Raw genomic sequence first — 13,887 nt, forward strand, 5'->3', positions numbered from 1 at the left:
TGGAGACCAGCAGACCAGGGAGACAGGGAGCAAAGCCACAGAGGACCCGGGTGGAGGGACCGCGGTGCGTCTCGGTCCGCTGCCTGCGTCTCCCTGGTCTGCTTGGGGGGGAGGGGCGGGACGCAACTAGTGCGCCCCCCCTCCTCTCCCCTCCCAGCAGAGCAGGCTTTTCTCTGGACGCCTGTGGTAGAGCAGCTGGGCCGCTGCCGGTTGGTCCCGTAGCGCTGCTCTGGGCGCTACGGGACCAACCCGGCAGTACCCCAGCTGCTCTGCCCCAGGCGTCCTGATTCAGCCGCTTCTGGTCAGTTTCAGCAGCGGCTGAATCAGGACGCCTGGGGCAGAGCAGCTGGGGTGCTGCTGGGTTGGTCCAGTAGCGCCAAGGAGCGGCGCTACTGGAGCAACCCAGCAGCACCCCAGCTGCTCTGCCCCAGGCGTCCCCAAGTCAGCTGCTGCTGAAACTGACCAGCGCTGACTACAGGAAGCCGGAGGCAGAGTTGCTCTGCCCCAGGCTTCCTGGAATCAGCCGCTGATCAGTTTCAGCAGCAGCTGACTTGGGGACGCCTGAGGTTCTTAAGTTGAATCTGTACGTAAGAACTGGCATCCAGATTCAGCCTGTTGAAACTGATCAGCGGCTGATTCCAGGAAGCCCGGGGCAGAGCAACTCCTATGCGACTCTGCCTTTTAAATATATTAAGAACCACCTTTAAATAATACATTTAGAGGAAGAGTCTTAGCGGGGGGACTGGGTTTGAGCTGGGAATCAGCTGTCCCAGCTCATTCCCAGTGTCCTGTCCGTCTCTCCCCCTCCCCCCCTGCTGTGCCTCTGCTTTTTAAATGCATTAAGTGCTGCCAGTAAATTGCCGTTCTGCAGTTTAGGACTGGGGAACATTAACTGAGGCCTTTGAATTTACAAATGACAGGCAGGGCACATAGGGATGGCAGAGTTAAATTTCTTGCTAACATAAATGAGTATAATTCCATAGAAATCAGTGGTGGTTTGCCAGCAGCAAATTTGGCCTGGTATCTTCTTTACAGTTAAAACTAAAAGGGAACTGGTCATATTTGCTCATTGTTATATTTAGCTGTGGAGGATGAGGGCACATTAAGTAATACACTATTTCCATAAGACTTCTCTATTAATTTCAGAATTAGTCTTTCAAAATAGTGTTTTATCCCCCACGTTGTTTTATGGTGTGGTAACAGAACCATTTCATGAACTCCTCTTATTGCCCAGATAATTTTTTACGTTTATTAGAAGGACTGCATGTTAAAGTTGATCCTTTATTTTCCATGAGTCCATTGATTTTGCTGTTAATTGTACCATCTTTCGTTGCTCCAAGTGTGTAAAAATGTGGTGTATGTGTGTTGAACAGTGATCTTTACTTGCATTACTGCAAACATGAGGTTAAACCCTAACTGCTTTGTAAGAACCTCCATGCTGGGTCAGACCAAAGGTCCTTCTAGCTCAGTATCCCGTCTTCTGACAGTGCCTCAGAGGGAGTGAACAGAAACTGTTAATCAAGTGATCTCTCTCCTGTCATCCATTTCTAGCCCCTGACAAACAGAGTCTAGGGTCACCATTCCTACCTATGGATGTTACATTACAATTAATCAGCTAATTGAATGGTTGGAATTTCCATTGGCTAATCAGTCAGTTGATGGAGGGGGGGAGGGCACTCGCTACCCTTGCTGCAGCTCTGTAGTTTAAATGTAGTAGGAGCTGGGCGTGCAGCATTTAAAAGGCAGAGCTGCAGTGGAGATTACTCCCTGGGCAGTGGGAGCCGGGACTAAGTAGTCCCATTTCCATCGGCTACTCAGCTAGTCAATAGGAACTTCCACATTCCTCATTTGAAATGTAAAAGAGCCCTAGTGGGAGCTCTTGTGCATTTCAAAGTTGGAACTCTGCATGCAGCCCAAGCCAGGGGGAAGTCCTGCTGACTCCGGGATCCACATGCTTTGAACCTCCCCCCCTCCGACCCAAAAAAGGTCCCCCACTCCTGCCATAAATAAAGACAATGTAGAAACCTTATGTGTTCAACATAATATTTTACTTAATTTAAAAATGAAGCCTGGCCAACAAGCCCCTAATTAGGGCCCAGCCCCCATCTGGCCACAGCTTCATAACACTCCTGCACCCCTGCACACACTAACCCTGAGTCCATCATATATCTGAACCCCTCATACCCTCACATCCCCAGTACCCTGCCATAACACTTCTGTACCTCCATACACCCCAACCTTGTGCCCGGAATCCATCAGAGACACAATCTCCTGCTCTGAGCCCTTGTACATCCCAACCCAGTCTCTTGTACCCCCATATCATCAGCCCCCGCCATAAGATTGACAAAAGACAACCTGATTGCATGAATGAAGTTAGATTTGACCAGTTATGATGTAAAAATTTTTTAAAAAGTGAAAAGATGCGGCGGCAGAAGTCACATTAAATAAAGTCTGTGAGTACAATGGTTCATTTATGCTATTGTCAGTCATGTCAATTATCAATAATATTACATTGTATATTTTCAGTCATGCAAATTAGGCATTCTTATACAGCTCTTTGACGGCTTGTTCTAAATTTTGATGTAGTTTGGCTCGTTGGTTTGAAAAGGTTGCCCGCCCTGGTATAAGATCATGTATACAGTACAGTTACTGGAGATGAAAGTGAAATAACATTATTTTGCCTGTAGCTGCAGACCCACTTGGCCCAACATACAAAGAATAGTGAGTGTCCTGTTTACATTGCACTCCATGCCTTATCCAATATGAGGAACAGTTATATGCAGGAAAAAATCACTTTTTGCTTATTTGTATTATTGTAGTGCCTAGGAGCCTTTATCTTGGGCCAAGACCCTATTGTGCTAGGTGCTGTGGCAAAGAGTTACACTTGCTTGACTTTATTGTTCTAAATTAATATATCTAGCAAGTACCTAGAAAATAAACAGTTCACATTAGTAGGCTGAAATTATGTTATTACTAATGCAGGGCAGTCTGCCTTTAAAATAGACACATGGTCCAGCATTCATTGGAAGATTTTAAAATCAGTGTGTTTGTATGTTGTTCAGAATGCCTTTAAGATGTATATTTCAATTAGCAGTGCTTGAAAAATCTGCTAGCACAGACTGTGTGGAAACTTTGTCCATGGGAGCATAGTTGAGGGGCTTCCTGACACCTACTCAGGAAGGGAGAGGAAAACAGCAAAATGGTCAAGTAACACTAGTTTTGTTTTTTGTGTTTTTCCAGGAAAGGGGAAAGAGGCACCAGTGCTGCTCTTTTCATGGATGGGGATAGAAGGGAAACAGCAATGCAAACATACTTCTCCTTTGAGTGGCCCACATGGAATGTTGGAGCTGGGAGTCTGGGTTCCTCCTTCATGACCAGGAGGGGACTCCTAGAACCCATTTTGTTGCAGATAGTTGGAGGGGGACAGCTGAAAACACATCTGTCGTTGTGTGTGAGCTAAGAATTGACCCGGTGGGATGCATGTGGTACAACTCCCCTGGGGTCTAGAAAAACTGTTTTTGGAGGTTCAGAGAGGTAACGGAGTTAGTTTATAACTGGAAAAACTTAACAGTTTGAAGTTTTAAAAACTTAAAATAGTCTTGCAGCATCTTAGAGACTAACAAAACGTGTAGATAGTATCATGTTTTTGGAAGGATAGAATTAACTAGTATGCAGTGTCAGTATTTACTTATTGATGGGGGAGTGAAGATATGTCCATGTAAATTAAGTGGATATGGTGGATAGGGTTTGTGTGTGGGTGAGAGAGTATGACAATCACAAGTACTCTTCATTAAGACTAGCAGGCTTAGACTTTGAGGAGGTAGATATTCAGGAAATATTTCAAACCTTGATAATCAGATGGTCAGACACATACACTGAATATTGTGTGTATAGAATAGGAGGGGAAGTGGGACCATATGCCTAAGGTTATTGGCTTTTTATCTGTCTCTGCCTTTGCTAGAACAGTTTTGTATTAACTGGAAGGTATACAAGTTCTGAAATAGCATCCTTTGTGCACATTCGTAGGAACAGGTCTTCTTTCTGTGTTGATCTATTTGCTATTGGGTCTCTAAAGGGAGATTCCCAAGATGAACAGTTGCCCAAAGGAGGCGAAGGGCAATTGATACATGATGTTGATTCTTAAGAGAAGTTCAATGAGTAGGTAATGAATTTATTTTATTATCAATATGTTCCATAACTCTCCATTGTGTTTTTCAGCGCTGAAGGGGGCCAGTCATGGCAAGTGATATCATCATGCTGATCAGAGGTTTGGCTAAGCTCAGTAAGGCCATTCTAGAAACCCAAACAGGACAGTTGCGACAAGCAATTTTTGGTGGTGATGCAGTTATTGTTGCAAGGACCTTGCAGGCCACTGTTGAAGAGCAGTTCAGTGCTGCCATGGGAAAGATGCAGGTAAGGAAGTCTGTGTCTGTGTCTGTGTCTGTGTCTGTGTCTGTGTCTGTGTCTGTGTCTGTGTCTGTGTCTGTGTCTGTGTCTGTGTCTGTGTCTGTGTCTGTGTCTGTGTGTACACGTGCACATGCATCAGTTTCCAGGATTAATTGATTTTTTCCATGGGCTGTATTGCTGCTGGTCTGTGAAAGGGGTTAGCTGTGTCTAAGGGATAATGGGTGGTCTCTGCACATACAGTTCTCCTGAGGGCATTCTGTGCCAGAAAAAAATATCTTGCATACACAACGTTTTAAAATTCGGCAACTTTTATTTGTCAAATGAATGTGGACATTAGCTGCAGAGAGGTGGAAGATCAATGTGAAGCTTCCTCCAGGACATGGACTCAGTGGTGAAGCTGCACCTACCTGTAACACAGTGCAGGGACCTGACTTGCCCCAGAAACACCCTAGTGCCCTGCTCCTCTGAGGGCAAGTAGGTTCAGGAAGGCAGGATCCTAGTGTACAGGGTGGATCTAGGCGTGGGTTGAGAGGGTTCTGTGTTGGAGCTGATTTAGGTGTGGGCAGCTCAGTGGGGGATCCAAGTGTGGGGAAGGAATCTGATGCACAGGAGTTTGTTGGGAGGTTCAAAGGTAATAGGACTCTGCAGAGAGTCCAGCTGAAGATGGTTGTAGCTCAGCACAGGAAGTCTGTGTGGGTGGGTAGAGCTTAGGGAGTATGGGGGGTGGGGGGGCTCAGGGTGATCAGGTGCTGGGGTAGAAGGGATCAGTGGGGTGCATGTCTAGGTGCAGCTGGTTGGGACTTGGTGGGGTGGGGATTCAGGTATAAGTGGCTTGCTTGTCAAAGTGGTCTTGGTGCTGGAGGAGTGGGGCTCATGGAGGGGGTGGGTTGGGGTCTGGGCATAAGGGCATTTGGATGCACAAGGGTTGGATGAGGGAGTAGCTCCCTGTACAGGGATCCCTCTCTCTGCAGCTGAGGAGCAGTGGATGCGAGAAGCAGGGGAGAGGATGGAGGAGACAAAAGGGGAGGGTTTGCAGAGCTTCCAGTGGCTGGGGGAAAAATCTGAGGATGAGTCTCAGAAGCTATGCAGGGGAAGAGAGTGTCCTGTTGCCTCTAGCCCAGCCAGGACTAGCAAAGGAGCAGGGATGTGACCCACTGTTGAGTCTTGCCCAGTCCTACCTCTTGCCCCAGAGTGATTTACTTCTCTGCTGACTGTCTTAGACACCTGAAACATATGGTTAGGGAGGGTTGCATGATAGCTCATGTGTCTTTCCTTTGTTTCTCCATCAAAGTCATTTTTCTGTTTGGGACATAAATTCCTACGTATGCACAGTGGCGTGTAGTTCCTCCAGGAGTTACATAAGGTCCTCCCAGTTACTGCTGAGACTATTGACAAGGTCTGTCAGTATTCTGAGGTAGTGTTTCTCAATCAGTGGTACTTGTACCCTTTGGGGTACTCGAGAGAAGTCTGAGGGGTACGTCAACACAACTGAAATTTGGAGAGAACTGAATTTTTGTTTTAAGTTTTACAGCGCTTTATTCTTTTTGTACTTTTTAACACCCAAAAAATGTCACTGCCTGCCTGGGTATGATTAAGTTGTTTAAGCAAATGTGTTGCAATGGTAGAAAAAGTGTTGTCTGAAAACTGTAGGTACTGGGGGTACTTATAATTTTTTTAAAGGGGGTATTTTATAAAAAAAAGTTGACACATTGTTCTAAGGCACTGGATTGTTAATGCTAGAGCAGGGAAAATTTGGGTGATAGCTGCTAGAACGCTGGGGGAAAATTATTTTAAATCAACATTGTCAAAACATTGGTTCTACAGTTTTGGTGAGATCCTTTTTTTAATCTGGTTCTTCTGGGTTGTAAATACCTAAGCTGCTGACCTTCTCTCTGTAAACTTTGGTTGCTAATAGTTACCTCTCTCATTTGGCTGTGAGAATCAATTTGTATAAAAAAGACTGCCTTTCCACTTAGCCAGTCTTTCCTTTTTCTGTGGAATTCTGCTGTTTTGCAGCTCTTCTGCCATACCTCTTGGTAGATAGTATTTTCTGAAGATCTCAGGGCCAGATTTTCAGTGCCCACAATTGGGGCTGGAATTTCAAAGGGGTCATTTTCCTATATAGGAACCTAAATAAAGGCCAGATTTTCAAAAGTGCTCAGGAGCTTCTATTGTGATCCTTGTGACCAGACTTAAGCAAATGCTCTATGCCCAGAGTTCTGAAATCTCTTGAAAATCTGGTGCTTAGTGCCCTGGGAGGGCATGAGTCTTTAATCCAAACCTGCATGTCTTTCTAAAAGTTATGTTATAGCTCAGGGGTGGGGAACCTCTTTTGGGTCGGGGGCCACTAACCTACAGAAAAACCAGTCGGGCTGCACACACGTGAGAAGCAAAAAAAAAAAAAAAAATCCTAAACAAAAAACAAACCCCACCACTCTTTGATGTGGCGCTTAATTGAGAAGGACACTCCCCATATTCCCCTTACACACCAGAGCATGGGGGGAGGGGGTAGGCTAGTAGGTTTTGTGTTCTACCCCCACAAGGGGGCAGCAGTGGATGGTGGTGGTTGCTGCAGTGTCAGGTGCAAGCTCATCAATACAACTCCTCTCGGGAGCCCTGAGCCTCGGGGCCAGATCCAGGCAAGATGGGGGCCGCATTTGGCCCCCAGGCCTTAGGCTCCCCAACCCTTTGCAGTAATTACTGGGTGATGACAGGGATGTGAAGGATTAGTTGACTAGTCGACCATCCAATAAGCAAATAGTTATCAGATAGTCGACATGCCAGTCAACTAGTCGCTTCCCCCCCCCCCCCTTTTTTTGCTGTCTATCAGAAAGAGGCGGGGGGCGGAGGGTGGAAGAGGAGGGAGCACTTAAAAGTGGCAGCAGCCTTGAAGCCTGGGGCCAGACACCAGGCTGCACACGGTGCTGCTGCTTTGAAACGCTGCAGGGAGCCCAACATCAGGCTGCTCCTGGCGTTTCACAGTGGCGTGGTAGCATGGATCCCAGGATCAACTGGAGTCCCCAGTGGGCTGTTGCTACACTTCAAAGGCGGAGGTGCCCTATCATCTAATCAAATAGTCAATGCAAAATGCATTGACTGTTCTATGAGTCAATTAGTTGATATTTAACATCCTTAGGTGGTAGTCTATGGCCTGCATTATACAGGATGCCTGACTACATGATTCATTCTGGCCTTAACATCTATGAAATATCACTTTGGTCCTATGTTGTCATGTTTAGTTCAGGTTTTCCATGACTTTTGTAACCTGCAGAGACCCACTAAATATCTGGTCATTGATGCTGGTGGCGATAACTTTTTTGCCACCATTACCTTAATCTTATTTTTTCTTCTGTCATCCAAGATTTAAAATGTTTTAATTTTTTTCTTCATTCTCTTTGGTTCCGGGATCTGACATGGTAGCATTTTCTTGTTCTGATCAGCTTTGGCAGGAGAGAGTTAAGGAGAGCTCTGCTCAAACAATGGCATATTTCTATAGCATTTCTTTATGTACTTCTCTGCAAAAGGAGGGGGTCACATTTATAGACTTGAAATACAGGCAGTCCCCGGGTTACGTACAAGATAGGGACTATAGGTTTGTTCTTAAGTTGAATTTGTATGTAAGTCGGAACTGGCTCCAGATTCAGCCGCTGCTGAAACTGATCAGCGGCTGACTACAGGAAGCCCTAGGCAGAGTTGCTCTGCCCCCGGCTTCCTGGAATCAGCCGCTGATCAATTTCAACAGCGGCTGAATCTGGACTCCTGTGACAGAACAGCTGGGGCACTGCTGGGTAGGTCCCCGCAGGACCAACCCGGCAGCACCCCAGCTGCTGTACCTCAGGCGTCCCGCAACAAAAGCCTGGTCTGCTGGGGAGGGGGGCGCACTAGCTGCACCCCCTCTGCTCCTCCCTCCCCAGCAGACCAGGGAGACCCGAGCAAAGCCGCGGAGGAGCATAGGTCCCGCCGCCTCTGCGGCTTTGCTCCTGTCTCCCTGCTGTGCTGGGGAGTCCCCTCCCAGCACACCAGGGAGACCCGGAGCAGCTTTTCTCGCCCCGGAGGACGCGGTGGCGGGACCGCTACGCTCTGGGCGGTCCCGCCGCCCGCAAGCTCCGGGGCGAGAAAAGCCCCGTTCGTAAGTGCGGATCCGGCGTAAGTCAGATCCGCGTAAGTCGGGGACTGCCTGTACATCTTGCTGTCTGAATTGTTTCATTAATAGCTGTAGCCAAAATAGTATACAAATGTCAGCAGTCTAAGGCTTCAGTGAAGAAGGGAATGTATGTCACTAGAAGGCCAGGGCTGCAAGAGATGAAAGAAAAACAACCCAAGTATTGACCATTTAAGAAAACTAATTCTTCAGTACTAGCAGATTTACCTGGTGTTGCTTAGATCCATAACAGTGAAGTTGGTTTTTATTTTTGGAAAATGAAAGGAAAATACACATGTTGATTTAAATGATTGTATTTTTCAAAAAGTGTTATTTTTATGAAGTTAATTTTTATTTTTATTTTTTTTAAAAAAGGATTGTTAAAATTTGTCCATTTAAATTTTTTAGTAAATTTGAGTGGCCCCCCCATCCCTATAAACTATAACTTGCTATGTTTTAACAAAAAAGGGTTGTCAATTTGGTTTCCAATAAAATTTTCTAGTTTTTTCAAGCCTTTTCCATCAATTAGCTGTGCCATAGCACTACTCCAGATTTCTCTTTTCTCTTTTCTGTAAGGTTTATTGAGAAGCAATCCTATTCCAAGTTCCTCCTATGTTTTTGGCTCATCTTGGTTCAGTCTCTTTCAACCTTTGCTCAGTGATGTCAATTTTGAGGACTACTTTATTTGGTGATTGTCTTTTTTTTTTTTTTTCCTTCCAGTTTGCTTCTCATAAAACCAATCCCATTCCAAAGCACGTCCTATTTTTCTGGCACAACCAAACCCTTAAGCTGCTTTAAGTTACGATAAGAGGAAGCCATATACTGAATTTAGTGGTCCTAGCTCTTATTGTTTAGGAGGAGTTCTTAATCAAACAAACTCTCTAAAATATATGGTAGACAAAGAGAAGAAACTTACTCACTTCATACCCTGGTTGGTGGTGATGGTTGTCCCCTCACTGATTTAAGCCTGCAGAGGTTTTTTTTCTGGTAATGTTGGCACTGAGAACTGAGAGACCTGCCTGCGTAACAGGAAAGGCTGTGTCCTGTTTTTCTTCTTCAAATGGGAGAAAATAATTAGCATTTGGGAAAGAGCCTAGAATCTGCTGCTTTCTCCCTGATTGTAATAGGATTAATAACATTGATAGGGTTGTATTTCTCAGGAGCATCAATAATATTTATGGCTGAGGCAGGTAATTGGAATCCACAGGCACTAGATAACTCACTGAGCGAATACTCTGTTTCTTGCTTTGATACTGCCAGTAACTTTGCAATGTTTGTAACTATCTGGACTAGCAAGTCAGGATCCAAGTGTGTTGGAAAAGTTTGTCCAGTGTAACCTATCATTGAGCTTGACTGTGAGTCACATTATTGCTTTACATATAAAATAGTAATGCTGACAATGAAATGTATAAATACAGAGCGTCCCTGCTACATGTCCAAGATAGTCCAAAAACAGTGGGCATATAGCAAAATGATGTGGAGTGGGGAATTTTTTTCCCCATGGCTGACTTCCATTTGCACAAAGTATGTTAAAGACTAGTCGAATATCTGATAAGCATTTGCTTATTGAATAGTCTTTTGACTAGTCAATAGGCACTTCCGCATTCCTCCTTTGAAATGTACATCGACTAGTCAGTTACCCGCATTTTAATATCCTTAATTTGCACAACTTGGTCTATTTTTTTGCGCAATGTAAGAGTGGGGAATGAGAGGACTCATAATGCTATGGTTTAGTGCAGTATCAACGTATACTGGGGCCGCCCTGTGCTACAGTAACTTGCGGGCTGGTTAAAGAAATACTATTTTCTGCTAATCATGGATTAAACCACATGTGACTGAGTTAAATTGCCCTCCAATTAAACATTCAATAAGCACTTGTGAGAGAGTTTAAGGTATAAAAATATCTAAATTATGAATAATGGGAAAGTGCAAGAAGGGTAAAAACTGAAGTCTTGAGTGAAGAATGTTTTTTGGGGAAGGATACAGCAGATTGTCATCATGTATTTTCATATCACCCATTGCTGTATTAGCTTAAGTACTGTCTTCCATATAAATGGTCTTCAGAATTCTTGTACATTCCTATGTACCAAAACTGTGTTTGGAGTGTGATTGGTTATATCTCCTCTTGGAGATAATATGACCTAGCTACACTCACATTTGGGTGGCTCTTCTTTGAGTGTGCTTGGGTTTTTAAAATTTCTGGTATCTGACCCATTTCCAATGTTATTTTCAGGAGCTGGGTGAACAGCAGGAAAACATAACCAATCTCGATAAGGATTTTGGGAATGATTACAATTTCTCGGGGCCAGAGTCATCAGATGCTGCAAAGGACATCTCATCTCCAAACCAGCCCCACAAAGGTAGCGGAACAGAGGGTCCATCTTACACCTATGTCACGAATGGACCTTTTAGAAATATCAGTGAGACTGGAGATGCAAGTCCAGGGCAGATTCCCTTCTCTGCCAAAGTGAATGCAAAGCTATTTGAAGGCTTTAGGGACCCTGGAAATCCTTTTGCTGCTGCTTTTGGGCAAAACAGGGCTTTTCACCAGGACCATTCTTCTGTCAGTGGACTAACAGCTGAAGATATTGATAAAGCCAGGCAGGCCAAAACTGATCCGGAGCACAAACCTCACAAACAGATGGTATGCGTTTATTCCTGGTTTCTAGTCCTGTGCATTAGCCATGCAATCATCTTTCCTCACCCTCTCTTCCTGCTTCTCCTTGTCCTCTGAATCTTGCTTATTGCTTGCTGGGTGGGTGGGAAAATGGTGGTGGTATCTTTGGTTGTTTTAATCTATGCAATGTTAATTCTGTCAGTCCATCCCCACATTCATCATCTTTGAGAGAATGGTTAGAATGTGTACTTGAAATTAGAATTGTTTTCTATTAACAGGTGCTCACCTGTCATACCCTGTGCTGGGCCCATATGGGCCACTGCATGCTTAGGATATTTAAGGGTCTATATTTACTCTTAGCTTGCAGCCTGAGACACGGAGCAGGTGCAGACAGCTGTAGGCTTTGGCAGTGACAAGGAATGTTCTCTGAAAAAAATCCATTCTGGTCAGAGGGGACTTTGCTGGCTTGTTGGCAATCTCAGAGGTGTAAAAGATTGCATGGGCCATATATGCTGAATTCCCCTGAATTGTGGTAGTGATCCCTCCAGATCAGGGTGGCCCACACTATTAGGATAGCATATGGGAAGCTTGAACTTCCACCCCAGCATATAAGCTTACCTGGTGGCATAATCATGCAAATGCTGTCTGGGTCACCATGCCCTCATTTGAAAGAGGGAGGAACTATACAGCCAGTCCCCGAGTTGTGAACCGTCGACTTACGACCGTTCGCAGTTACGACTAAAAATGTCGTAAACGGCTGACTCCGAGTTACGAACACGATTCGCGCTTACGACTAATTGCTTGATCTGTAACCGGTTCGTAAGTCAGACAGGCTGTAGTGGAATGAGAGTGCATAGCAGAGGGGTTTGCAAGTCATTTGTCTCTGCTTCCTTTTTCTCCAGATCCTGCTCTAGGGTACACAGTTCACTTAAGCTACTGGGCTGCTCTTAGTAAACCCATGTTCTATTGCATCTGTACCTGGAGGTAGTCTCTAGTTTTATGAACCTGGTAACTTTCAGGAGCATTAACTTCACTAATGCAGGCAGGTGTGTGATTTTTGTGGACCCTCCTATATCCTGTGGATCAAACAGCTGCCAAGGAAGTAGCTATAGATATAGACTACTTAGAGATGAATGCAAACCTTTTTATCTCTCTGACTTCTTTTCCCACAGTATTTGGATTAATGCTCAATTAATGCTCCCACAGTATTTGTTACTGGATATGTTTAATGTTTGCTTTGTTTTACACTTTGCATGTTACACTGTGTTCACTTGGAAAAACATGAGCTTAATGAGGTACAGGAATCAGTGCCTTCGAAGTACTTATGGTGAAATTTTTGAAATGCCAATTTGTAGTGTGTTTCAGGTCTTCAAGCATCAATAAGTTATATTCTTATTTTTTTTTTTGCTAGTATCAACTGCTCCTGGCTAAGTGTCACTGCACATTTTTTTCTTTTTTTTTTCTCCCAACTATGCAGCTCAGTGAACGAGCCCGAGAACGGAAGGTGCCAGTCACACGGCTTGGGAGGCTTGCTAACTTTGGAGGTGAGGCATGTGTGTTGAAGAATGGAGGCAAGGGCCTGGCACATGCACTTATTTATTTTAATCAATAGCTATGAGAATGCTGATGGTGAGAGAGCAAGGAAGAGCTGAGTTATGCAATAATGAGCAATAACCCCACCTATATTCCATGTAAGGACTCCATTCGCAAGTACCTTGTTACAAATGGCTGTCTTGGATTAATGCTCAATTCATGCTATTTTATTAAGGTTACAAAACTCGTTCACAGATCTGAGTGGAGTTCTCACTGGGATGAATCTGGCAAATCCGTGGGTATCTGCATCTGTGGATGTGGACATCTGTGGCTTATTTTTGCAGATATGGTACAAATTTTGTATTTAGAACAAGGCAAATGTGTGGCTATCCATGGCTCACTTTCACAGGTACAAATGCCGCTGCAGATGTGGATACAAAATTTTGTATTGTATGGGATGCATTGCAGAGACCAAAACTCCAAGGTTATGAAGTGCATGTTCTGGGACTTGACTGTCACTTTCTTCTCTTATTCTTTCCTGTATTATCTGCCATTGCAGCAGCGTGCCTCCAGTGCAGGGGCAATAATTTTATTGATGCTGGAGCCACTCCAAATTGTTTAGAGGTTAAATGTAGTATAATTGCATTGTCGGTTTTCTATAGTGTATTTACAGGTCCTTACACTTGTCAGGATTTCTTCACAAAATCAGCTTAAAACATTCATTCGCGCTCTCTCTGTTTCTCTCCCCCACTCCAGATGTCCCCAAACTATTGACATCATGAGGTGAACAAGTTTCCTCAGCTTACCTATTTTGGAGTATGCATCTGTATATTACACATACTGGAAAGAGCTGGAAAGGAACAATTTCTTGCAGTATAGCTTAGCTTAGGATAAGCAACGCTTAAATTGCAGGATGCAGGGAGAAGACTCCTGACATCTTCAGGGATTAAGAATAGAGATATTGATGTGTAGACATCTACATGATTAGTCAATAAGCCTGGGTTTATTGGTTAATCTTGTATACTACATTTATTCTCCTTCCCTGTGCTGCCTCTGTATAGGGATGCAGGAGCTCATGCCTGGGGGGAGCCTGCTTTTAAACCTACCCCCACCACTGTGCTACTGCTTCTTATAGAGAAGCAGCAGCACGTAGGGTGGGGGGGGGGGAGGGCAGGAGCTGATATGCATG

General features: G+C 44.6%; 1 protein-coding gene across 1 annotated transcript in view; it reads left to right on the forward strand.

Annotated features, from left to right (window-relative positions):
• Positions 1-13,887, forward strand: part of COQ8A (coenzyme Q8A) — an 84,495-nt gene that overhangs the window by 16,042 nt on the left and 54,566 nt on the right. The window contains exons 2-4 of the mRNA XM_075925323.2: positions 4,219-4,413; positions 10,782-11,192; positions 12,643-12,709. Of these exons, the coding sequence (XP_075781438.2) occupies positions 4,237-4,413; positions 10,782-11,192; positions 12,643-12,709 (655 nt within the window). The 5' untranslated portion in view covers positions 4,219-4,236. The remainder of the gene's footprint in view (positions 1-4,218; positions 4,414-10,781; positions 11,193-12,642; positions 12,710-13,887) is intronic.

This window comes from Pelodiscus sinensis, chromosome 3 (genome assembly GCF_052426305.1).
Source record: "Pelodiscus sinensis isolate ZL-2025 chromosome 3, ASM5242630v1, whole genome shotgun sequence".
NCBI classification, from domain to species: Eukaryota; Metazoa; Chordata; order Testudines; family Trionychidae; genus Pelodiscus; species Pelodiscus sinensis.